Genomic DNA, 27,114 nt, shown 5'->3' on the forward strand with positions numbered 1-27,114 from the left:
GGCTACATTCCAAAGATTGCCTATCGCTGCGGAATAATGCCCTGAAGCAGGTAGACAATTTCCCAGGCATATCAGAATACTGGTGTTACTTGGTCAATAATTGTATTTGCAGATACAATGCACCAAAACAAATTATCAGGATACTTAAGAATAGGGTCACGACTCACCTGATCAATCCTAAGTGTTTGGTGATTTCGGCAAATCTGCCCTCCTCAATAAGTGGACCCTCGTCAAGATGCCGACTCGGACCGCAAGCTCATCGTCCATCGTCCAGGGATCGGGCCATGCAGCGCTGCTGAGGTGTCGCGTCTCTTTCAGAAAGGGGCCCCCTTTTTTTTGTTACACCGTCCGATAGCTTGCGTCAACCTTCAACGAGCTGGCATCAATCTTGAGGGTTTCTATTCGGGTGCCATCTGTGAAAACAAAAAGAAGATATCGAGAATGAGTACCCCAAAAGGAAATACACCAAACGCGGGTTACAAAGAAAGATGCAAAGATCTTTATTCTATACTGAACAGTTTCAAAGGACAGAGCAACAGATAGCTATCGGCCCTCAGTACAACACAGTGAACTCCAGCTCAGTTTGGTGTGCTCAGTGAGTGGGACTGTACATTAGAATAGTCGCACCTTTTATTCATTCCAAAACAGGGTGTTCAACCCACCTACAAGTTAATACAAGTTAATACATCAAGGATCTAGGGTTCATGCCGAGTTCATACATCTATACATTTAGGGTTTAACATTAATACATTCACTAACAAGTCACAATGGCAACAGTATGTCTTCGGATTTCTCGTTGAGCCTTTTCAAACGTTCTTATACAATGCAGTCAAACAAGTGTTCACATTTCAGTATTTGAATACATTGTGTTTAACATATGCTCGCGGATTAACTTCGTTGTCGCAGGAAATCCTCTACACACAGGTCAACGAAGGACAAGGTCTCAGTTCATGACCCTAACATGTGGCCTGTAGGCAAGTTACATATTAGCTTGTACACAGAGGTCAAGACGGCCATGTTACATTCGGAATGACACTGTCCACCATCTTAGAACACAGGGTGACTTTAGAGGGAGAATCTAAAATGGCGGATTGTAATGTCTAATTTCAAATCTTGTACTATTCATCAAACTCAAGCGTCAACATACAAGATATTACCCACCTCGAGACTTGATTGTTCCCTGGAGCTTGAAATTGTTCTATTGAAGGCTATGAGGTTCCTCCTAGGGATCCCTTCACCTCCCGCTCCAAGAGCCAGGACGCAAAGGAACCCTCATGGAAAACCCCCAACGGGGGGAAAAACCCTGTGTTGGGCTGCTAGGGTCCGTAGAATCCTGAGGACAGCTAGGGTGATGTTCCTCAGCCAAAGGTAGTTGGTGATCGTCAGTGGAACAGGAAACTGGGTGTAATAATACAAAAGGTAACAGGCTAGTAAATACTTGAGAGTAGAAAGGATAAGGAATGAGAATAGAGTGGAAACAAGGATTACCTGGGTGTTATTCGGTCAATCCTAAATGTAAGAAAAAAGGCGGGAAGAGGCTCACTCCTAATCTAAATGAGCTAAAGAAGGATACGGTTATAAATCTTCAAGTCTTGTGCAAGTGGCTTTGTCTTGAAACACAAAATGCTTCCCTTACCGCCTGAACCAATAAACCGAAGGGAAATCCCTTTCCTGTACTTCCGGGTAGGATCTCCTACTTCTTCTGGTGCTGTGGCTAGAATCAGAAGTGCTATGGGGATAATAGGATTAGAACAATGATAAAGAATCTCCAGAGAATGATTGACAAAAGTAAAGGGCCGTAAGAATAAGTAAGTAGTAACGCACCTGATAGAGTGACTGAAGAGGCTAGCAGAACCCGTAAGGGTGGAAAGACCATTGGCTAGAAGCACGGTGGGTTTCACTAAGAAGAAAATAAAGAACGTCACAGCTTATTAGAGATAAGTGTTAAGACGTGAGGAAAGTAAGTAGTAGGAGCAGATTGAAATCTACACGAACTTACGGAGCGTACAGCTACTCAGAAGGAGAGAAGCAACGCGCCTTGCCACAGGTTGAGTGTCCGGATATACTGTGCGGAAGTCTGGGGGCGTGGCCAACCTTCGGTTGAGATCCGGTAAAAACGCTAGAGCGTTACAGCTCGTTCCGCAAACACCCAGAACAGCTCGCGCCACGTACGAGAGTCGGGATATAGAACCGAAAACCATATTAGGTGTAACAGTATGCCCCCTCTTAGGTTTAATCTCCCCTGGTTTTCCAGGGTGTCTCTGATGAAAACGTTTTATCAATTGTGGTGCATGAACCGCAGATTTTGGTTCCCAGGTTCGATCAGAGGCAGTGTAACCTTTCCAGTCAACTAAATATTGGAGTCTCCCATGGTGAAGGCGGGAGTCGCAAATGTCTGAGACTTCATACTCTGGTCCTGTAGGTGTGATAACTGGAGCAGGCTGAGTGGAGATATGGGGGTGGAATGCACTCCGTCGGTCTGGTTTCAATTGAGAAACATGAAAAAATGGATGTATGCGTACCCATGTTTTAGGAAGTTTCAGTTTGAATGCCGCAGTTCCCGTGGGAGCCACCACCCGAAAATGACCCATAAACTTAGGTGAAAGTTTAGAGGGTCCCAGATGTCGGGGAAGAAACCTAGAAGAAAGCCAAACCCAATCCCCAGGTTTCAATCCTGGCGCAGGGGTTCGATGTCGGTCTGCACACCGCTTCACTCGGTCCTGGGTGTTCTTTAGAGCTTCCTTAGCAATCTCTTGGCCATGGTGAATCTGTTTCAATAAAGAGTCAACGTCCGGAATCTTATTATCCTGTGTTCTCTTCACTGGAAATGACGCTGGATGAAACCCATAGGTACAATAGAATGGAGATGTCTTGAAAGCAGAGTGGTAAGAATTGCTGTAGGCATACTCAGCAATTGGTAACAAATCCTTCCAATTGTCTTGAGCAGCAGAAATGTAATTCCTTAGGTACCCTTCCAGAGTCTGGTTCAGTCTTTCCGTTTGGCCATTGGTTTTCGGGTGATAACCTGAACTTAAAGCTCGAGTAATCCCCAATCTTTGGCAGATATGTTTCCAGTATCTGGAAGTATACTGGGATCCTCGATCCGAGATTATGGTTTCAGGTAAACCATGTAGGGAGAATACTCGAGAAATAAAAGTACGTGCCATCAAAGCTGCCGATGGTAATGCTGCCAGAGGTAGAAAATGAGCCAGTTTAGTGAACGAGTCAATTACTACCATAATGGTGGAATATCCTCCTGAAGGTGGTAGTTCGACTATGAAATCAGTAGAAATTATTTGCCATGGTCACACAGGTAACGGCATCTTTACCAATGTTCCAAAGGGAGAATGTCTAGGACTTTTGGACTGTAAACAATAGGGGCAAGATTCCACATAGCTACGAATGTCCTCTTTGAGAGATGGCCACCAAAAGTATCAGGAAATTAATTCATAAGTGGTAGCATAACCACGATGGCCCGCCGTCTTAGAATCATGGCACATGCCCAGCACTTCTTTTTGTAATGATTTTGTCGGTACATAAGCTTGATCACCCCTGAAATAACATCCTTCCTTTTTAGAAAGGGTGCCTTGTTCATTCTTTGTGAGTGACTTTACGGTGGAAGGGCCAGAGTGTTGTTCCAGACGTTGTACGAAATTTGGGTATTTGACCAAACTCATAGCTAGACAAGAAAAGATGCGTTCAGGTCTAGTCGACCGATTAAAAACCCCATCCTTACGAGACAGGGCATCAGCCTGTAAATTATTCCTCCCCGGAATAAAGGTAAATATAATTCTGAAAATGGAAAAGAAATGAGCCCATCTAGCCTGGCGGCTGTTACAGGTTTGAGCATATTGCAGAATCCGTAGGTTCTGGTGGTCTGTTCTCACTTCCGTAGGATGTTGGGCTCCCAACAGTAAATGCCTCCATTCCTCAAAAGATCTTTTAATCGCCAGCAATTCTTTTTCAAGAACAGTGTAATTCAGTTCTGCCGGTGAAAGAGTTTTGTAAAGATAAGAAATGTGTTGTTCTATATCTTGTTCATCCTTTTGTAAAAGGACCGCTCCTAAAGCATACTGAGATGCATCTGTTTCGATGATAAAGCCCCGGGATTGATCCGGAGTTTTTAAAATAGGTGCTGTGGAGAATCTTCTTTTTAAAGTGTCAAAGGCTTTTTGTGTCAATTCGGTCCAGAGAGAAGGAACACCTTTCTTCAGAAGGTTGGTAAGGGGCTGAGTAAGAGCAGAGAAGTTAGGTATGAACCGACGATAAAAATTAGAAAATCCCACAAATCTTTGAATGTCCTTGCATGAGTTGGGAATCGGCCAATCTTGAACAGCAGTAACCTTTTCAGGGTCCATAGCAATGCCTTGAGCAGACAAAATGTAACCCAAGTATGTTACCTTAGGTTGGTGAAAAGAACACTTTTCAAAATTGCAATATAGATGATTATTCAGTAGTCTTTGTAAGACTTCTTTAACATGAATCTTGTGTTCTGAAATATTCTTAGAAAATACCAAGATGTCATCAAGGTAAACTATGACATAATGAAGCAGCAGGTCTGAGAATAAATGGTCCATAAATCGCTGGAAGATCGCTGGAGCATTGGATAATCCAAATGGCATGACTTGATATTGAAAATGTCCAAAAGGGGTCCAGAAAGCAGTCTTCCACTCCTCACCCTTTCTTATTTTGATGAGGTGATATGCGCCCTTAAGGTCCAATTTAGTGTAAATGCTTGCTCCTTTGACGGCTTCCAAGATATCCGGGATCAAAGGCATGGGATACATATCTGGAATGGTGATCTTACTTAAACCTCTGAAATCTATACATGGCCTAAGCTCCATAGAATTCTTCTTGGGAACAAAGAAAAGAGACGCTGCTGCCGGTGAGGTGGATTCCGTTATTAATCCGTTCTTTAGATTAGTGTCTAAATAGTCTCTCAAAACCTCCTTCTCTGAAGTGGACAAAATGTACATCCTGCCAAACGGTAGTGGTTGTTCCGGGATAAGCTCAATGACGCAATCGTCTCTCCAGTGAGGTGGTAGTTGAGTATATTCCACCGGGGAGAAAACTTCTGAAAATTGTTGATATTCCATAGGGAGACCTGCTACAAAATTCAGCGAGGTTACCGGTCTGCAGATACTCTGTCTGGGGGTTTCAGCTTGAGGATAGGCTTCTAAAGACCCCTCCTCTGTGTGACCGATACAATGGGTTAAACAGAATTCTGACCCCAAAAAGAATGACCCAGCCGTCCAGTTTATAAAAGGATTATGCTTCCGAAGCCATGGTAATCCCAATATAATGGGATAATGAGCTGCGCGTATGATGTCCAAAGTAATGGACTCCTGATGAGCTGCAATAATCATTGATATCGGGCCAGTTTACTGATAATAGGGCCGGAGATTAGAGGGCTACCATCAACACTCTCTACTGGAACAGCCTCTGCCTTGGTAATCCTGAGTATCTGATGTTGCATAGCCCAGCCCTCATCAATTAAAATTCCAGCTGCGCCACAGTCTAGTAAAGCAGATACTTCAGGTAGAACATGATTACCAAATTTCAAAGTCACACGTAACACCAGCATATTCGTGGCCGGTGGAGTACTGCCTTGAAAAGTCTGCAAAAGGGTAGAGGAACCTGATTAGAAACAGGATCCCAGACCGCGGTTCCTCCTACGGCCGGGCATTGGCGTTTCCCGACTTTTGTGGAGGAGCCACAGTACACTCTTGTACCGTGTGCGTATTAGAACTGCAATACATACATGTGACCTTCTGCTAGCCCTTTCTTCTGGAGGAAGGGGTCCTCTCCCTGTTGCACCTAACTGCATGGGTTCTTCAGAACTTGTTCCCTTATTGGTAGAGACAGGAGCAGAAAAAGTATGAGTGAATCTTCCTTTACGCCTTTCACTACTTCTTTCCTTCAATCTGTAGTCGATCTGCATAACCAGTGTAATAAACTCAGTAAGGGAGGTTGGACGAGGTACTCTAGAAATCTCGTCCTTCAACTCCTCTGAAAGACCCCTCCGAAACAAGGTTACTTGGGCGTCATCTGACCAAGTAGATTCACTCGCAATTTGTTTGAATCTAGTGATATATGTCAATATATCCTGACTTCCCTGTCTCAAATCTAGCAGATGTTCCTGAGCCGCAATTCTTATCTCTTGTCTTCCGAACATTGTCTTTATACTGTTACAGAAAGCGGGATAGGAGTCAAGAATGATGTTATTTGTCGTAACCAGAGGAGTGGCCCAGGCTAGAGCCGGGCCCACCATTTGGGAAATCACATATCCAACTCGATCTCGAGTATGGAAAAAAGCATTCTTAAAGGAAAACTGAATAAAACAGGCATCAAGAAACTCCTTAATCTTGTGCGGATTTCCATCAAACTGACCCCCGGGCAAGGGCCCCGGAGGGACTTCAGAACAATGAGGAACTCTATTTACAGCTGCCTGTTGAGCTGCATATTGAGCGGCCTGTTGCTGATTCTGCTGCGTCTGCCGTAGATTGGCATTTTCCTGCTTGAGGTTCTGAACCTCTGCAGTCAAAGACTGTACTGCAGTTATCAACTGTTGGATCTGCTGATCCATGATCAATAATATACTTGTATGTTAACCCTTAGTTCTGGGCCAATCGGGTGTTGCTTGCTGTAATGTCTAATTTCAAATCTTGTACTATTCATTAAACTCAAGCGTCAACATACAAGATATTACCCACCTCGAGACTTGATTGTTCCCTGGAGCTTGAAATTGTTCTATTGAAGGCTATGAGGTTCCTCCTAGGGATCCCTTCAAGTCCCGCTCCAAGAGCCAGGATGCAAAGGAGCCCCCAGGGAAAACCCCCAATGGGGGGAAAACCCTGTGTTGGGCTGCTAGGTTTCGTAGAATCCTGAGGACAGCTAGGGTGATGTTCCTCAGCCAAGGGTAGTTGGTGATCGTCAGTGAAACAGGAAACTGGGTGTAATAATACAAAAGGTAACAGGCTAGTAAATACTTGAGAGTAGAAAGGATAAGGAATGAGAATAGAGTGGAAACAAGGATTACGTGGGTGTTATTCGGTCAATCCTAAATGTAAGAAAAAAGGCAGGAAGAGTCTCACTCCTAATCTAAATGAGCTAAAGAAGGATAAGGTTATAAATCTTCAAGTCTTGTGCAAGAGGCTTTGTCTTGAAACACAAAATGCTTCCCTTACCGCCTGAGCCAATAAACCGAAGGGAAATCCCTTTCCTGTACTTCTGGGTAGGATCTCCTACTTCTTCTGGTGCTGTGGCTAGAATTAGAAGTGCTACAGGGAAAATAGGATTAGAACAATGATAAAGAATCTCCAGAGAATGATTGACAAAAGTAAAGGGCTGTAAGAATAAGTACGTAGTAACGCACCTGATAGAGTCGCTGAAGAGGCTAACAGAATCCGTAAGGGTGGAAACACCATTGGCTGGAAGCCCGGTGGGTTTCACTAAGAAGAAAATAAAGAACGTCACAGCTTATTAGAGATAACAGCGTTAAGAAGTGAGGAAAGTAAGTAGTAGGAGCAGATTGAAATCTACACGAACTTACGGAGCGTACAGCTACTCAGAAGGAGAGAAGCAACGCGCCTTGCCACAGGTTGAGTGTCCGGATATACTGTGCGGAAGTCTGGGGGCGTGGCCAACCTTCGGTTGAGATCCGGTAAAAACGCTAGAGCGTTACAGCTCGTTCCGCAAACACCTGGAACAGCTCGCGCCGCGTACGAGAGTCGGGATATAGAACCGACAACCATATTAGGTGTAACACGGATAGACCTAAAATGGCGGCTTACTCTGATCTGAGGTCAAGACCTTGTAACGCGGATTTCTTCGTAAGCAGCTTGGTGTAGGCCAATATACATGTATTCATACAGGATAGGAGGCACGATATGATTTCCTTTTTGACATAACGGCGACCCGCGTTTTCAATCCACCCTACAGCACTCCTAAATCTTTGAGGTTGGCACCTCCCCAGCAATCACCCATGTGCCTGTTGCATTTTCTCTGGTTTCCCCATGGTCCTCTAGCTCCTCTGTGATTTTCCTAATTCGGTATCACCAGGCTTACGTATTCTGTGCATTCACCCCATGGCCTGGCCCTGTGATTTTCTCTTTGGTAAAATCACCACACTGCCTTTCCCTGTTGTCACTCTGTGGTCAACCATGAAGGTCTGTTTCACCCATAATGTACATTCCTATTCTTTGGTGACCCTTTGTGTCATTCCAACTCCCTGTTCTGGCTTGAGGACTCTGGTGGATTACGGGCAGGGGAATTTCAATGACCGCCAATGTCGGGAGTAGTTTCTGAGGTAATTTTAGACTCCCTCGGGTCATACCCTCCAACATGAGAGCACCAAAAAAGATACACTTGAAATTTTTGTAGTTCACTTCCCAAAGCTCCTCCTCACTCTCATGTTTCCTCTGAATTCTGCATCAAATGTATTCCTATGTATGCTGTGGCAGGGGCAGCTTTTGTCGCTATTGCGTGGCTCCTGAGGGGGCACCCAGATACTAAATGATTCATGGTCAGTCATAGCTGATGAATAATTTCTGTGTAGGGGCCTAAATACTTCCCCAAATTAGTTCATGCAACTGAACAAAGCGAGGAGCACAAAATAAATCACCTGCATGAGGATGCGGCCACAAACCTAACCTTTACAGTAATGATCACTGTAAATCACTTGCATGAGACTGTGGCCACAATCTATCTGTGCCTGAAATGGTTGCTGTAAATTACTTGTATGAGGTTGCAGCCACAACATATCTTTTCCATGAATGGTCACTGTAAATCACTTGCAAAACTCTGCAGCCACAATCCATCTGTTCTTGTAATGGTCATGGCAAATCATCAGTTTCATGACGCCACATACTAAACATTGCCAGTATGGTCCCTGTAAATTATCGACATTAAAGCTGCAGCCACAATCCATCTATGCCAGTAATGCCTACTGTAATACTTGCACAAACTTGTCATCCACATTCATTAGCCACCCTCACACCACCATACACACACATGCACAGTTACACCATAATTACTGTTTTGCAGGAGTGAATGGGTGAGTAATGGCTAATCTGCCCACTCAGCCCCACACCACCCAGCAATGATCCCAATCATAATGGTGAAACAGGGACAACCCAACTTAATTACCTACTTTGACTCTTTTGGTAACCCGGGATGAGGGCATGCTATATCTTCAGGAGGGGTGTGAGCTGATAACAGGAGCAATCCAAACAGCGTGTGTACAATGGTTAACAAATAAAAAACTGTGCAATCATGATTCTACAAAATATGGAATTTAGTTGAACGCACTGATTGTTTTATTAATCAAAGACACTCTTGTAACAGGAACACAGAGAATACAGAGTTTTAATAAGAAAGAGCACTTATAAGAAGGGGAGTTCAGGCAAGAAGTCTTAAGCTTAATGGAAATGTTCAAGAATATATTAAAAGATTAAACGAAAGAGGTGATGGGCTTAAACACCACTATGGTCCCTTAAAGTGGACCAGGGGTACAGGGACCTTTAGTTCTTGTCTTGGATGCTCAACAGGATTGAACCATGCATCTAGGCACTAGTACATGATTGTGCCGATGTTGAAACATTCGAGTCATGAGGTCCCACAGACATGGCGCATCAAATGAGTTCAATTTGCAGGCTTCCGTTTGGCTGAGTAAGCATTTGAGAGGGGCACATTGAAGTCTCCCAATGGTTCGAGGCAGAGGTCAAATGGCAGCAAACAATGCTTCTGCTGGGTACAGTTAGCATTCGAGATGGGCAGGTCGATGTCTTCCAGCAGGTCGAGACTGCATGTAATTAGTTGCTTCCCCGGAGTCGAGCTGGAGGTTTGTTTGATTGCTGCAGTCCACAACAATTAGTTCAGCCGATGTCTCAGTGGCTCGAAAGTCAGGTAAGTGGTAGGAAATGTGCAGAGTGCCAAAAGCAGCACAGTTATCCCAGTAGCGGCTCAAAGTGCATTGAGTGCGATTGAGCTGGTTCACAGACATTGCAGCAATGAAACAGGGTCCAATCGCCTTTTGGACTTCTGGGTTTCTAGCAAGCCCAATCCTGTGTCTCCCTCGACAAGTTGATTTCTTAGTACCGCACTTCCAGTCCAAGAGGGTTTCTGGCACCTACATGGGACCTTCACCTCCAGTGAACCAGATCCTGGTTCCAGTGCACAGCCAGCAGGGCAGCCTTGGTCCAGCAACAGTCCACCCCCACTGTTGCCTTGGAATGATGAGGGAGCAGATAATGCCTCTGACTTAGATGACTTCTCTGTCATCACCTCTCTGGCAGATAACTTTGGAATAGGCTTTATTCCCAACAAAGGTCCAGTGAATCCTTTGTCTGGTCTCGAAAGTCCAAAGATGAATCAAAGGAGATGATTTCCCCTCTTTACAGAAGCAACATGTTACATGGGATTTTATCCCAAGAAGCAAGCAATCCTGATGTAAGTTGTGCAATCTAGGCTTTTGTAACAAGTGCCCTTTGCCTTGTGGGTTTATACCCATAGCTCCTTGTCTGAAGGAAACAGAGAAGACAGGAAGATGCAGCAAACCCTAGCAGAAGCCAAAATGGTGGAACCTCTCTCTCTGTCTACCCCCACCACAAGCCACTCCAACTCTGCCCTTTGCTAATCTGCTGACTTCAAATGGAGCCCAGTAATCAGTACCCTGGTGTGAGTGTATGTAAGGGCTGTCTTGGAAGCAATGGTTCCCAGGGGACCTACTGGTAGGTTCCATGAGCCCTTGGTGGAATGTGTTGGAATTCCTCTCAGAGATCAAAAAAGCCATTTTTCTTTCTGTTGTCTTAGATAGTTGTGGAGACTTTCAGACCCTATGGCTAATGCATATCAGCTGTATCATTGCTGAAGCCCTGCTAAGAAAGAAGACACATGTATGATTTCAAATCCTCTTGCTGTATAATTGTGTGACCCTCGTGGCCAACATGCCACAAACAGGCATTCTTTATTTGTACCAGTTTAGCGCACAACCAAACTGACAAGGTTACACAATTATTATGATTTGAATCAGATGTGCAGACAGTTAAAAAGTCACCTCTGCCTCCTGTCACTTGTGTTCCTGATACTATCAGGAACACCCACATGACCTTTGAGCCTTCTCTGTGTGACTGCAGTGCTGGAGCTGAGGGTGTCAGGACACTATCTGAGAAACAGCACATGTATAAATATAGCTATGATATATAGCATTAATGAAAGGGGGTCTGATTAGCAGACCGCCCTTTCAGTAACAGAATTATCTGCATCATTTTATTGACTAACCACCGGAAAAGCTCAGGCTATTCTGCTCTCACCCGATCGCATTCAAACACATGTATGTTATCTATTCAGTGCATTCACACCACATACACACACCTCGGCAGATCACCACTCAGTAAAACCCACAAACATAAACATTCTCTGACACTAACGTACACGTCATGCACCACACACAGACGCACTTAAAAACTCTTGTGTGTGCACGCACACAGACACACCGCGTTGAGTGTCTCTTGGCCTCTGTTGAGGTCTTGGGGACTGATGTTATGTTATGTTGACTTACACCACGCATCGCTAACACCCAGAGGCAGTCTCCAGGCGCTCATGACTAATGTCAAAGATACGGATATTCTCTTCCCTGGCTTCGGCCCTGAGGTGATGAAAACCGTCTGTAGTCGGTGCCATTGATTTCACCAGTGACAAAGTTCCTCGGAGCAGACAGCCAGGTGCCACCACGCAGAGGAAGAGCTTTCTCCAGGGAACCTTTCCTTATGCATTTGTAAGAGCTCGGTGAACCCTGCGAGTCCACCAACGGATGCATAAGCTAGTGTATGAACAGTGAGAGCAGGAGGGCCCTGTTCAGTGCAAGTGGCGCACCACAATATGGATATCTTTCCGTTGCTAGTTTAAAACGATGCACCAGACACAGTGCACCACATCGCTGACCTGCAGCACCTCCTGCTGTTCCAGGACTGATGCCAAACACAGATCCACTAGTGCACATCCATCCTGAGCTAACAACACAAGCACCTTTTACTGAACTGAGATCCGCATACAGCCCTGCCAATGAAGAGCCATCTTGATCTGAAGCACGTCTGCCTTCTCCAACACTGGGTCCCAAGATGGATCTGCCAATGCACCTCAAGGCTTGCCCGGCAAGCCTAACCTGAATCACTGGCTCAAAACACTGGGACCCCCATCATTCTTTGCCAATGCTTCAAACATCTTCTGAATCACCAGCACTAAAATGGGACAACGCGTAGCTCTGCCAATGCGTCTCAAAACCCGACATCCAGCACACACTGCGCATTTTTAAAGCGCACACACAGCCAGTGGGCATCGAGGGCCTGTTACAGGTATTGTTTGTTTTTTAGTTGCATAATTGTTTTTTTTGTTTGTTTGTTGTTGTCTTAGTGGCATATTTATAACGCACTCAAAATACCCAGAGGTTTCTAAGCGCAGACCCGGGATCAAACCTGTGCTGCTTCGTGTCATCTTGCTTGGAAGGCGAACACGTTGCCACTGAGCTATCCTCCCGGGACTCAAATGCAGCTCTGCAAGTACACCTCATTCTGACTTGCCACTGTGCATGCTTTTCCTGGTTCCCGACATACCAAAAGTATTTAGTTCAGCTTCTATAACAATCACATACAAAACTAGTATAAACAGAGCCACGGGCAAGGAAAAGTGGCAACCTTTAATGTAGCAAGAGTATTAGTGTGCAAAACAGCTGGACAAGGTCCATCAATATGAAAATATATCAATACGTTATTCCTTCAATAGTAAAACCCATTAAATGGCTATGATACATACACAAAATACAAATATACACAGTACAAGCATAGAGCACAAAGACTAAAACATCACAGGAAAAATACAGTGTGAACAATCAACACAAATGTGTGCAAAGTATGCAAGAAGTGACTTGTGTACTCACGAGGTAGACCGGGGCTGTGATATACAGACCTGAAGAGTTAACGCAAAGTCTACAATTAAAGATCTTAAGAAGTTATAAAGACTTCATGTAATGCCATTACGTTTAACATACGCCTTTGCAATTTAGCAGAGGCCAAAGCCTGACACGTTTCTGTTCATAATCGCTAAAGTGGTGAACATTCTTCAGGAGCTATATAGGAAGGTCACTTATAAAGGTGGGAGTCTAGACAAATAAGAAACCCTTTAATGACTCTGGATTTGACTCAGAGCATACGTCTCTTGAGGAAACTTGACGTCTTCAACACGAGAGGATGCCAAACAGAAACTAACATAGGCGTTAGTGCTATCGTCAATGTCGGGAGTTAATAGATAAAACCCTCATAGAACTCAAAATGAATAAGCCCCCAAAGTACCTCCACTGGGTTGTGGGGTAGTGTATAGGATTTTCAAAGGAAGAACTTCCGAAGTTACACAGTTGCAATGGAAAATCTGTGAAAACACACAAATGCGTTTAGACAACTACCAATCACCCAAGTCTGTGTGTTCTCTGACACTAGATGCAGTTCAATAGTAAACAACACTATATTGTAATACTCTGTGAAACAGATTCACCTAGTGTAGATCTCAACTCTCACCTGGAGAGATACCAAGGATCAGAACATTTCTGAAGGCAGTCTTAGTAGAAACCTACATCAAGCAAGGAGAGCGGGTATAAGTGCTGTGTTGCTCACAGACCGTTCTCAGCAAGGCAAGAAACAGACTAAATGTGCCCCGCTTACCTCACGTGGAAAGACAAATGCGCTGCCAACTGCGCTCAAGTAGTCGAAAGCAAAGTTCTTCATTCGTGCCATCTCCTAAGCATGTACCCTCCCAAAAAATGGTAGCAGTAGTGTGATGGCAGAGAAAAGAAAGAGAGCTCTGGGTAACACTTGCCTGGTGCATAGACGAGACGTAGCACCACACAATAAGTCCCGAAAAAAGACCTAGCAAGCTGGGGGGCAAGATATATAATTATGTTACGAATGAGATGCCGCTCTTGGTTGCTAAGCAACCGCCAAGTGAGCGGACTCGAGTCTTACACAGGCGCATAAGCCTGGCAGCATAAGTATGGAAGGAATAAAGATGCCTATTGCACAGTTTCACGGACAACTAGGCCACTACAGACTGAGTATCCAAGATAGGCACACAACATTCCTTGTATTTGTTACTGCAATTGTGTACCCGTGTACTGTAATGTGCATGGCTGGTATTAAGATTTGCCGGAATCTGTGCAGAGCCCCTTAATGTCGACATCCATGGAAGTGACATTACAGAAAGTGATACCCAACATTACAATGGAAAGCTACAGTGCATGTAAGCCAAGTGACAAATAACTTCATGTGTGTTATATGAATAGTCACTGGGGCTCAGGCATGAAATTCTTGTGTACAAATTGTACACATGGTTTTCACTCCACTTGACATTTTCATACATTTGTGTGACAGAGAGGGGGCATGGAACAAAACTAGTTTCGGACACCTCCGTCCCCTCTGACATACACATGAGAACAAATTCATGCCGGAATGACTTTTGCATAACATTCTTGCATAAATGATTTGGATTCCCATGGAATCCACCGGCTTATTATTCCGAGGAGCAGATCTAATAGGAATCCATTGTTAATGCTGCCTGCCATGAGGTAATGAATTTACACCACAATGTGTGCAAAGGGAAGGTGTAAAAGCAATTCGACCAGCTCTTTGCACCCACTCTTTGCACTTTGTTGTGGAAATGACTAAATGCGTGCAGAGGGGACCTCTTTGCACCTAGGTGCAATGTAACAGGTCCCCCTTCTGTGTAACTTTCACCTGGAAAGAAATGGACCTCTTCTGTAATTATTATAAATGGAGCAGACTATAGCCTATTGAACCATGATCAATTGTTGTTTTTTAATAGTGTAAACTATTAAAATGAATCACTTTAAGGACTTCCCCATTTCAGTAGATATGGCTACATGAGATAACACGATTTGCCCATTTTATTTAAGTGGTGAAGCCAGGTTTCGAACCTGGTGCGGGATTTTGCCACTTAAGAACCTTTCTTCATGCTGGGCTTCTACAAGCTAAAACAATACTTTATTATGAAGATAACTTGAAAAGTGCACGAATCACAAAATAAACCAAACTGATATATGCACACATCCTTATAGAAACACATACGCAAAGAGTATGATTGTAATTGTATTTTTCCAGTCAGGATGGAGAAAGTTATATTAGATTTAAAAATCTCCCCTGGGTTTTACAACTGTGATATGGTTACCTGCTTGAAGTCTTTGTCCTTCACATTCCGGGCTGGTCAGGGGAGAAAAAAAAACATGGCTACTAAGAAAAAATGATTAGCCATTGACTCAGACCAATTGAATACTGACCTAGCTACGAAGGTCAGTTCAGCCGAATATGACAGCCAACCATCAGTTGCTAAATACTGGTTTTGCCAGCTACTTGGTGGTGTATCATTATAACCAGATTATAGGCATCCGATCACCGGCTCATGTGAAGTCAGGTGATGGTCAGAGCCGGGCTGATTGCGTAATGCAAATAGGGATAAAGGAAGGCAATGGAGTTAATCTTTTTTCAAAGTACCCTTTAGCTTGGTAATGAGCTCCTTTTGTCGAATGAGGTTTAATCTAAAATATGCACTTTTTAGAAAGAAGGGGATTTGTGCAAGTCCGCACTATCGTTGTTTGCGTGGGGATGCCATTGTTGAAAGCCAAAGGCATATATTATTGTTGGAATGTGAGGTCTTGCGAATTATTCATGACAAGGCACTTATGGCAGCTGATCACAATCATCTTGCGGTGGATTCTGAGTCTGTGTTGGCATTTTACTATGATGGAGACGATGTTTGTCTTGTTTAGCACACAACCAAGCTTTGGATTTGTGTGGCTGGCATTTTACTGATGTTACAGTGTTGAACAATTCATGATGGAATTTCTTCTTTTTACCTAGGATGTTTTTAGTGAACTGTAGATAATGATGTAGGACATGATTTATGGATTTCTATTAGACGGTGTTATGTATGTATGGGGCCCTATAGAAAGACTAATAGGCTATACTATACGTAAATAAATAAATAAAACATTAGCTTTAAAAATCTCTGGGTTTTACAATTGGACTTTCAAGACTTATAGACACACAGGAAAACAAGCAGTGTGATATGGCTACCTGCTTGAAGTCCTTGTCCTCCACATGCACATTATTAAGCCTGAGGTCAAGCAAATTTGAAGTTTTGCCAAAAAAAGGGAAACCTTTGTGTCTGCAGCAGCAACAAGAACACAACACTGAAGTCAACTTGTTGGGTTAAGATTGAAGCAGTGTTTATTTTGTGGATCAGTGTAATGGTCTTCAGAGAGTTCACACAGTTCTGGAGCTAACCTACCCTGTGTCAGGGATTTCAGCTGAAAATGTTGCCAGCCCTATGACTATAGCAGAGCATTCACACTTACTTTGAGACAAGTTGTCACAGACAATCGGTCACTGTAGTGAAGCCAGTAGTGTAGCAACCAGAGCGGCCGGGAGGGCAGCCTGCCCTGTATAGGCGCTGCAATGGACAGGTCATGCACATTTGGAGCAGCCGGGACTTTTTTTGTTGCTTCGTCTGCGAGATCCTTCTAGAGAACAAGGGGCCTGATTCACAGAACGTTTTCCTATGGGATTGCGCCATTATAAAACACTCCATGAATCAGGCCCAATGTGTCCTGCCCGCTCTTCCAACTGACTGCCTGGACAGCAGATCCTTGTAATTTGTTATTTATAATGCGCTTAACCCACAGGTTTCTAAGCGCAGACCCGTTCCTGAAAACTTTCCTTAGTAAGAAGGGAAGGGGCGCCATACAAGTTGGTTTCTCCTGCTCACTCAAAGTCTCTGAATTTAGCCCCTCCCCATTCATTTAAAGAGTTTCGGACTAATGGCGCCAATATCAGCAAACAAGGAAAACAATGCCCTTTCCTCTAAAGAAATCTCAGCTCTCCTTAATTGTTACAGCTCAATGTTTGACATGCAAATGTCCTGTACACTATGCATAACCGGAAGATACATATGTTTGTTAAATAGTGGCTACAAGTAGATGCTTTATCACAAAGGCTCTTCTCAGGTTTCCATCTCTGGAACCTATTAAGACATATAGGACAGTTTACTGAGCTCTCAACTGTTCCAATGCCAGGTATGCAATGTTTAACTTTTCTTTGCCTTTAGGGTCATATAAAAGAAAGCATGATTTTTAAAAATGTGTTTGTATGCATGTTTGTGCAAATGTGTGTGTGTGTACATATGTGTGCATGTGTGTCTGGGGTAAAGGCACAGTTTGTGGACACTGAGAGCGACATGATGCTGACATGGGGGCACTGCAAACATATATTGAGGCAGACCGCAGGATTTCAGTTGGGCACAAGCAGCATGAAAGTTGGTCAGCGTGGGCATATATTCTTGAGGTAAAAAACTTCATGTTTTCTTTGGGCAATAGCATCAAGAAAATATTGTTGGCATAGGAAATGCTGGTATGTTGAGACCAGTGTCATAATTTTTTGGGACTCAGAAAATAAATAAATAGGGACAGACCCCATGACAGTCAGGGTCTACCCGAAAAATCGGCAATGCTGGCATATATTGTTGAGAGAACCCACCAGATTTTCCTTTGGGTATTGCCAGCTTCAACAGATCTTGCTTAATACATTTGTTACCCAAGCTCACTCTCCTTATCTACTTACAGCTCACGTGGCCTCTCTTGCTCATCTCTGCTCTTGATCCATCCATCAATTTTCCGTCTACATGTATCCAACACCCCAACTCGACTCTCCCTTTGGCAAAGTGTTGATTCCATTCCCGGACGCCATAACATTTGCACCGTTTCCTCTTCCCTCTCTGCAGATGCCTTCACCTCCCACTTCTGCTCCAGAATCACAAAAATATGGGAACACCTTATCCACTCTCCTCTCCTTCTCCCTCGCTCCACCGCTATCAATCTCTACCCTTTCCTCACAATCTCACTTCTCTCCTGCTTGCCCGTCCAAGTTCCCACTGATCCTCTGCTCAGCTAACTCCTCCCATGCTCTATGTGCTCCCCAAATGATGAAATAACGTGCACCTGTCACTTGCTCTCACCCCTCCTCCTTCAACCTCCCTCTCTCTCCTTCTTCAACTTTTTTCTCTCAAATGTCACCTTCTTGGCTTTCTACAAGGTGGCCACAGGCAAAGCAATCTTAAAGAAAACACTCCTGAGCCTAACTATCCTGTTTTCTACTGACCTGCTTCCAGTATGTCACTCTACTATACAATCCTCAAATGTTTTGTCTTCATCTGCGTCATCAACTACCTCGAAGTAAACTCTCAGAACTCCCCCAATCGCGGCCTCTAGTCTGACTTTCTTGCCACTGTTCACCAATCACACCTCTCCTCCATCGCCATCTTACTTGATCTGCCTGCGGCCTTTGACATTGTGGATCACCCTTCCCTCCTCTCTCCTTCCTTTGGGTCAAGGACGCTGCACTCCAATGATTTGCCTCCCATCTTGCCCAGCGCTCCTTCTCCTGGAAATCTTTCTACTCTTGCACCCCTTCCAGTGTGTGCCAGACACGCGGCCCACTCTTCCCTAGTTTAGCCACCTCTTGGGGTTCCTTCTGTTTCTCTTACCATCTCTTTGCCGATGACACCCAGACCTCCTTCACCCCTAACATCTCTAAGCTCTTCACCAACTCCCTCTCTGCCGTTTGCCACTGAATGGCACTATGGTGCCTGACCCTAAACTTCACTAAGTCAGACGTCATCTTTTCCCAGCCCTACTCTCCCCTCCACAATCTGTACCCCCTGACCTCCTCATCAATCTCTATGTTCTCTTTGAGGTCAAAGTCAAACTACAACACGTCATCACTGTTGCTGCAGCCTGGATCACAATTCGGCACATCAAAAAAATCAACAGCAGCCCACTCACCACTATGCCAAAACTCTCATCTCCACCTTGATCCTAAGTAGACTGAATGACTGCTCCGAGCTACTAATGGACGGTACAACGTCCAATCATCAACGGTAGTTTTTTCGACTGGTGTTTTTCCGAAAAGGTTTTGCTGAAAAAACACAACATCTTTTGGGGGGTGAGGGGTGGGAAAGGGCATATAAAGGTCGGGAACAGTAAAAAATAGGTGTGGTAGGGGGGGATTGGGGAGAGCCACTAAAATAAAAATAAATACATTTTGATTTGTTCTTTCTGCAACATTTCTTTGGAAAAACACCCGTCGAAAAAACGGTTGTCGATGATATGACATAAAACCTAATGGACTTCCCCTTTCACTCTTTCTTGTCTCTCAACAGGATATTCAATGTCGCTACATGAATCCTGTGTAACGTTCCCCGACCTTCTCCCACCTCAGCGTACCATCAGCATTTTATTTTTTTTATTTAGATTTGTAAAGTGCACTACAGCCAGTGGGCACCGAGGCGCTGTAGCACAAAGACGTCTTAGTTACAGGCAGTAGGCTTAGCTCATGGTTACAGTGAGAAAAGGCCCAGCCAGGTGAAGAAACACAAATACATAAGGGCTTGTGTTTCCATAAATAGTACATTAAATAGCAGGTTACAAAGCATAGGAAACCATGCGAGAGGGCTCACCATGCAGAATATGCCCTTTTTCACATTTGTGGTGCTTGTTTATAAATCCATCCATGGTCCAGTCGCCTTTGACATGGCCAAAGCCATCTCTATTTTCTGGTTCAGGAGCTTCCTTTCAAGCTCTCAAAAACCTTTCCGTCCCTTGACCACCCTATGCTGCGCCCGTTTCTACTCGTTTTCCCTACTTGCCCACAAGACCACTAGAATTCCCTCCCCTCTGACATCAAATCAATTCAGTGAGTGAAACCTTTCCAGTTGACTGTAGCCTCTCTCTGCTGGCTAGTGACGTGTCTCTGTCACCCATAGGCACGCCACCTAGGGTGATCAGACGTCTGGGTTTTCCTGCGACAGTCCGGGGAAATCACCCAACGTCCCAGGGTCCTGGGAGTTTTTTTTATTTTATAAACCCCATCCGGGGTTTCGCCTATGGTCCCTTTTTTTGCCGGGACCCGATTTCAACATCCTGAAATCGGTCTTGGCGCATCTCTTCCTGTGCAAATGGGGGCGTGAAAAGCATTTCCTCCCCTCTTCCCCTCCCCGGTGCTCTCCTCCAATGAGAGGAGTGTGTCTGTTAGCACACCCCCCCCCACCTCGCAATGGACCAGGGACATAGAAGTAGGACTAAAGTTGTATGTGTTTATGTGTATTTACTTTAGTCCTACTTCTATTTCCACGGCCCATCTCGGGATTGTTTTTAAAAAAAATCTGGTCACCCTAATGCTAACAGACTGTCCTGCTCTCTCTAGCCCTACATTTATTAACGGTTAATATGTTAACATGCATAGAAGTAACTAATGTCTCGCGGCTTAAAATGAACAGTATAATTATGCATGTCTCTCTTGTGCTTTGTCCCATTTCATGCCTCCGCCCTCTCCATCACATCCTGTCTCACCACCCGCCTGCGTCCATTGTACTATACAAAGCCCCCTTGGAAAGGTTCTGTCTCTGCTCCCTGTTTGCTCATATTAGCACTTCTGTTAGAAACGCTTTCCTTTGTCAGACAATGACTACAAATTACACAGATATGCTTCTAACCTGGATTTGCTTTTGCCTTACAGACTTCCTGAGGTCCGCCTATCAGACAATGGGCCGTACGAGTGTCACGTGGGAATCTATGACCGGGCCACGCGGGAGAAGGTGGTGTTGGCGTCAGACAACGTGGTGCTAAACGTGATGTGTAAGACACCTTCCTTTTCCGCCCCTCTCGGTTTGATCGTGAATGTTGTTACGACTCTGTGCCTATTTTACTAAATGTGTTTTGACGTAGCACTGTTGGGAACAGGTGCACTCTCTGCACTGCACTAAAGGCAACAGATGAAGCATGGAACCGAGTACACCGTTTATGCATCGAAACTGTCATCCGAGGTATTGTACAAAAGACTGAATACGAAAAGATTGACTCCCAAAATCCGACCCCCAATTTTCTGCATATATATATATGTGGGGGGGAGTAAATTGTATAAAAATGTATAGGGGTAAGGTGGGGGGCTGTGATGGTCTACCCCCACATATATATTTGCAGAAATTAAAAAAATAAAAAAAATCGAACATTTGGGAGTTGAACCGTTGGGTTCTGTGAAATAACGCAGATCCGTCATCTGAATGGACTGGAGGGCCCTGGGCGTCAACAGACTCCAAAGGTGTTGGAAAAAGGCTGAAGATGGCCGACATCCTCCATGATTGCACTATCCAAGGGCAAACCTGCAGCACTTGCCTACAGGCTTTCCCAACACTTTTCCTCCAAATATTGGAGGAATTACCAATGACAGATTTGCCGCTGGCGATAATTGTGCCAAAACGCCAATTCAGTCCAATGGGGCCAAAACCTGCAGATACGAGTGGCGGCAACAGTAGCTGAATATGGAGGAATTGCCTCTGGGATTCCGCCACACTCGTAAAAAAGTAAAAAGTAAAAATAAAAAAAGGACATGTTTTAGAGAAGATTCTGCTCTTAGGGTAAGTACTTACTTGTGCCTGCTAGTACTCAAGACCCGCTGGGCGTCCTCAAGCCATAATGCTATCACTAAAACAGACTGATCATTCAAAGAGGTGATCAGTGGGGAGCAGATCACGCTGCTTAAAGTTTATCATCCTTTAGGGGAGGAAAGGTAAGGGAAAGATTGTTTTCTGAATGTTTTGAATTTCAGTTACATACAGTTTCCATGGCAAATTGTGGAGTGGTAAACACGCGCTTAGTCGAAACAGGGAAGGAGAACAATCGGTTTCTGTTTCACTGAAACATTCAAATTGCAGTTTAGAATGTGTGGGAGGACATTAAATCATAAAAACAATCCCATTTTATTTCCAATTTAACAATCCCAGTGTAATCCCAGTTTGGCAAAAAAGCATTCACGCCGTGATACTTCCGGGTCTTGGGCGCTATCAACAAATGAAATAGATAAAATAAATAAAACAAAAAATGAACGCATTGAATGGCCATAGAGGAACAGAATGCCTTAGATGTATGAAAGGCCTTGCAACCGCGCTCTTCATGTTTCCTTATGACATGCCTGCTTGAGCAAGTCTTTCTGAAGTTGGGGTCACCCTGATTATGGACAGGGATATCCTAATGCGATTGCAAAAGGTACATGTGTCCTAGGACCTCGTCCTGGGAGGGGCCCCAGGCTGGCTTCCTGATACAAAGAAGTCAGTGCCCATTTTTTTTTCCAACAGAACATAAATAACACTTCACGATAGTGTATAGACGGTTACTGAGACACTGAGCCTGCTGCTTGACTGTTGTTGACAAAAAGTAAGGTCTGAATTGTTTAATTAATCATGCAATGCATTAAGTGTTCACTGTTGTACATACAATGTGTGTGTTCACTATAGCGCAACTTGTGTAGTGTTTCCATGTTTCTTTGAGGAATATATTGATCCCAAGCAATAAGCAAAGTTGAAATGCATGTTGAGAAGCTTCAGCGCCTCAAGCGTTTAGAAGATAGCTCAGTGAGTTAAGCACAGGTTGCAGGTCTGTTTTCATATACTGGATCATACTACTGAATCCTAGAAAAACAGCCACAACATTGTCGCTCTCTCTCTACATTGATGAACTTGAGTATATAAATTGTGGTGTTAGTAACATCGTCTGTGTCACACAGCACGGTACCAGAACCAAAAAACGATAGTTGTAAAAAGTAACATAGCTTTTATTATGGTGCAAACAGAGGATGGTGTCTCCAAATGAGGTTTGGAAAAACTAGGTATTCAAACCTAATGTCAAACATAATGCATTACTCTAGAGAGGTGACTAGGTAGCCACATTCTAAATAGTAGAGAGAAAGTGTCAAGGCCCATATCCGGGCTTTGCCGCTGATCCTGCAGGATCATCTTATCCGTTTTTATAATTCTGCGCACCCGTGAAAGCCCCGTAGAAGTCCCGCTTTGCTTTGCCGGGAAACGCTCTTCGCTATGCTCTTCGCTACTTCGGATTCGTGGATTTCTGGCTGTGGACTGCATTAACCAGCAGGTGAAGAACCTTTCTGAAGCAGACACAAGACGAGCTTAAGACGAGCTTAAGACATTTGTTACAATTTACATGTACTTCGTATATTCATCGTTTTCTGTTTTATTCATTTAGACTTCACTTCACTTGGAGGCGGGCTATATAAACAGGCACGCGCGCGCACCGCGCGCGCGCACCCGTGAAAGCCCCGTAGAAGTCCCGCTTTGCCGCTTCGCCGCTACTGTCGCGACAAGCGGCGGTTTTGTTCCTTATTTGTTTAAACTTTATCATTCATTTACTATTGGTCACTTAGTCTAAGTTGAGTCCTATTAATAGTGATCGAACGTAGGCCTCAGAAAATGAAACGTGGCTCCTCAACCCTGAGAGCAGGAATGCCCGAAACTGCTCTAGGTGTCTATGATAATAATGAAAAAGCCCCCGTAAAGGGAAAACTTCGGCGGAGCTCAACACCTCGAGCAAGTGGTGCAAGTATACACATGGACAATAAGAAAAAGTTTAATTTGCCTCTGGGAATGGACATTCGCTCTTTCTGCAAAAATCAAAGTGTGCCTCAAATGATAGGGAATGAGCCAGGAAATATAACTCATCAAACAAGTCAGCCTAACACAAGTGTTGACACTTCGCGTAAAGTAATACAAAACAGACGATCTGATGGAAGCACTGCCTTGGATGGAAAAAGCAACATCTTACCAAAATTAAAATCAGTGGACTCAGATGTTATTTCCTTTGCTGAGGAACAGGTCTCACTAACTGATAGCATTTTGTTGAACAATGTCTTAACTGGTGTTGCCATTTCTGATTCAGTACCTATAGTTAAACATACAACTTCAAGTAGCCTTTTACAATTAAACATTGCCGGCCCTGGTGACATGCCGATAATAGATTTGGATCCAAATGATACAGCTTTTTCTCCGCACACTTTATCTGATAATCTGTCCAAATCCCCTGTTTTGTTTACCAACAATAGTTTTGCTGATTCTGTAGCAAATCCATCCTTTAGTGCCCCAACTCCGCGAAAAATAAAGGCTCTTGGCACGGGTGACTTTGGTCAAAGAGCATCTCAAGAAGCTCAAATAGGAATAACTCTTACATCCATGAATACAGCCATTATGGCCCTAGCCAAACTGTTTGAAGTCTTAAGTAAAAAAGCTGACCTACATTCTACTCAATTAAATCAAGTTTTGGCAGAGCATCTCTTTTTCACAACCACCTTAAAAAAGCTTAATTCTTTGTGTTATCCAGCCAGCAATAAGAAAACGACTGGTTCGCAGACTCTTACCTTGGCGTCCACTAACACAAAAGAATATCAACAGCTTCCATGCTTCTTAAATCCAATTACAGATTCCATGAATGATGCACAAGTGTCATTCATGGATCAACCAAAACAGACATTAATACCAACTTATCCTTTATTTAATGCTAAATCACATCTCAGCGACATAGGTAAAAAAGCCTCGAAAAAAGCTCCAACAACAAAAAAATCTAAAAATATCAAAACTGTCACCAAACATGACAATCAAGCTAAAGCTTTTGTGAAAAGACTATCTATTCCTGCTGCCACCACGATTGCAGCTGCGAAACAAGTTGCAAAAAAATATTCTAAGCAGTCTTTAAACCGCAAAGAAAAACCTCGGCCTGAGCCGATAGAACACAGTCCATTAAACAATCTAATTAATATGGCAACAAGTACATCTGAAAATCCCACTACATCTCAAATGGCAGATGCCTCTCTTATTCAAATAGACAGCTCACAACATCAATATGAGAAAGACACACGCTTAAAGGACTTAAGACAGGCCATTGATAACTATATGTCAGCAAAGTCATCTTCGAAAAAACTAGTTTTTCCTCCTTTGCAGCCTTTGTCTCCTCCTGAATCTTCCATTGCTTTATTACAGTATCCCCAGCTAGCCTCACAAACAACTGAAAAGTCCTCTGTCTCGCAGAACACACCTCAGATAGGCCCAATACACTCTCAACAAGAAGCCTGCGATAGAGATAACCTTGCTCCACCAATTCAAAGCAGCTCTTCATCATCTACTCAGTTTGTAGTAAACTTTGATGAGAGCAAGCGCGAACTTACTAAGCATATTGAAGAAATAGTTCACAGCTCCTTGAATAAGATATATCAAAATAGTGATTTCGCAAGATATAACTCGGTTAGCGCTACAATGCAAACCGATAAACTTGGCTCACATATTCACAAAGATAAACCCAAGACAGCACAAAACCGAGTCAAACGTCCGGCGTTACATGTTCTAATGCTCACCTGCAAACCTTCTCCAGCCAAACAGTATATTTTAAATCGAGCATCCATCTTGGCTATTTTTAGCGAAATTCCTGAACTAGATGACATTGGCTCCATAGATATTGAGCTTGTTGAGTTCATCGATCAGAAAAATGTTTCATCTGTAAATCTGTGGATAAACTCACGTATTGTGGTGAACTTAATAATGGCTGTTAAACAACAATTATCAGACTTGGGCTTTGTATTACACTCCTTGCTTGAGTCATCGAATATGGCTGAGGTTTCCACTGGTCTGCAATTAGCAAACAAAACCCAGTCTGCTATTTCTCAAAAATGCACATGCAACTGCCAGAAAATTCAATGCTAGCTTTGTAAGGTCACAACTGCTTCACTATCTCTTATTAGCTGGAATACGAGAGGTCATGTACATCTGCTGAATAATAATAATACTCAATTATTGAGTCGTGATGTCATAATGCTCCAGGAAACGTGGCTTATAAAAATCCCCTCCTGGAATAATTATGATGTCCTATTAAATCCGGCAAAAAAGAACTGTACAGGGCGCCCCACATCTGGACTCCTCACCGCAGTAAAGCAATCTTCAATGCTGCAACTAGAACCATGGTTTACACCAAACATATTTTTACAAATGTCAAAAGTTTCAATTTCTAATTTTTCCTGTGCCTTGATTAATGTATATTGGAATCCCTTAGGAATCTCCGAAAATGATTTTCTCTGTTCTGTTACTAAGGCTTTAGACATAGTTTTGCTTGAAGGTATGACCAATCATGTTCTATTGGCCGGTGACTTAAATTTGCATTGCTTGGGACCTCAACGTAACTCTGAAAGCTGTCGCTTGCAAAAATGGAACAGCTTGATTCAATCTCGCAATTTATTTATGTTAAATGGTTCTTTCTCACAAGATATACCTCCTCAAGCAACTTGGCATCGTGGTCAAAGCAATGGTATAATTGATTTCATTTATGTAAATGCATGCTTTCTAACTAAGATAACAGCTTTTGAAGTAATTGACACTAAAGCCAGCGATCATAACATTTTAAGCATGTTTTGGATTTTACACACTCTTAGGAAATACCCACAATCTGCAAACCCTATAGGTGTTTTAAATGTAAATTCAGCCAGAAACAGAATGATATGGTCTCAAAAATCCCTCTCAGCCTTTAAAGATCATTTGCAGGCAAACTTGGAAAAACAAAAAGGGAGACCCATGCTGGATGACCTAGCTTACCATGACTTAATGCAAGTGTTTCAACACAACTCAGTTTCTCATACTCAGAAACAAAAACCCCATCTCCATTTGCCAAATCTTGAAATCAGAGCCAAAAAGGCCTCCATGCGGGCAGAAAGGAAAGCGGCCAACAAACTACCATTGGTTGAACGCACCACTATCCTCAAACAAATTAGAACCAGGTATAGAAATTGGATTAGGGGTGCAAAGGCGAAACTATATCAATTTGATGGATACTCAATGCTAAAAGCTTTAGCTGGCAAAAATGTAGCTCAATCCTGGAACATCATTAATCACGTGACAGCGGGGCAACAGGTGGCTGTGCAAGCAAATGATGTAACAGAAACCATCTGGATTAAACATTTTTCAACGCTCTTTACGGATACCTCCTCTGTCTTAAGATCAAATCATTTAAAATTTTTGCCGAAATTTCATCTAGTCTTTGACAGACAAGATATATTATATTATATCAAACAAGCAAGTAATTCCAGAGCCCCCGGCCCTGATGGCCTTGCAAACATGCATCTAAAACAGTATCCGGAAATCTGGACAGACATTCTTTTTCTCTTGTTTGAGCAT

The 27,114-nt window shown here is 43.5% G+C and overlaps 1 protein-coding gene across 1 annotated transcript in view; it reads left to right on the forward strand.

The window, feature by feature from the left end:
- Positions 1–27,114, forward strand: part of IGSF21 (immunoglobin superfamily member 21) — a 2,012,705-nt gene that overhangs the window by 1,372,200 nt on the left and 613,391 nt on the right. Inside the window, exon 4 of the mRNA XM_069610317.1 lies at positions 20,631–20,749. Within this exon, the coding sequence (XP_069466418.1) occupies positions 20,631–20,749 (119 nt within the window). The remainder of the gene's footprint in view (positions 1–20,630; positions 20,750–27,114) is intronic.

Source organism: Ambystoma mexicanum, chromosome 8 (assembly GCF_040938575.1).
Source record: "Ambystoma mexicanum isolate Mex_15411 chromosome 8, UKY_AmexF1_1, whole genome shotgun sequence".
Lineage (NCBI taxonomy): Eukaryota > Metazoa > Chordata > Amphibia > Caudata > Ambystomatidae > Ambystoma > Ambystoma mexicanum.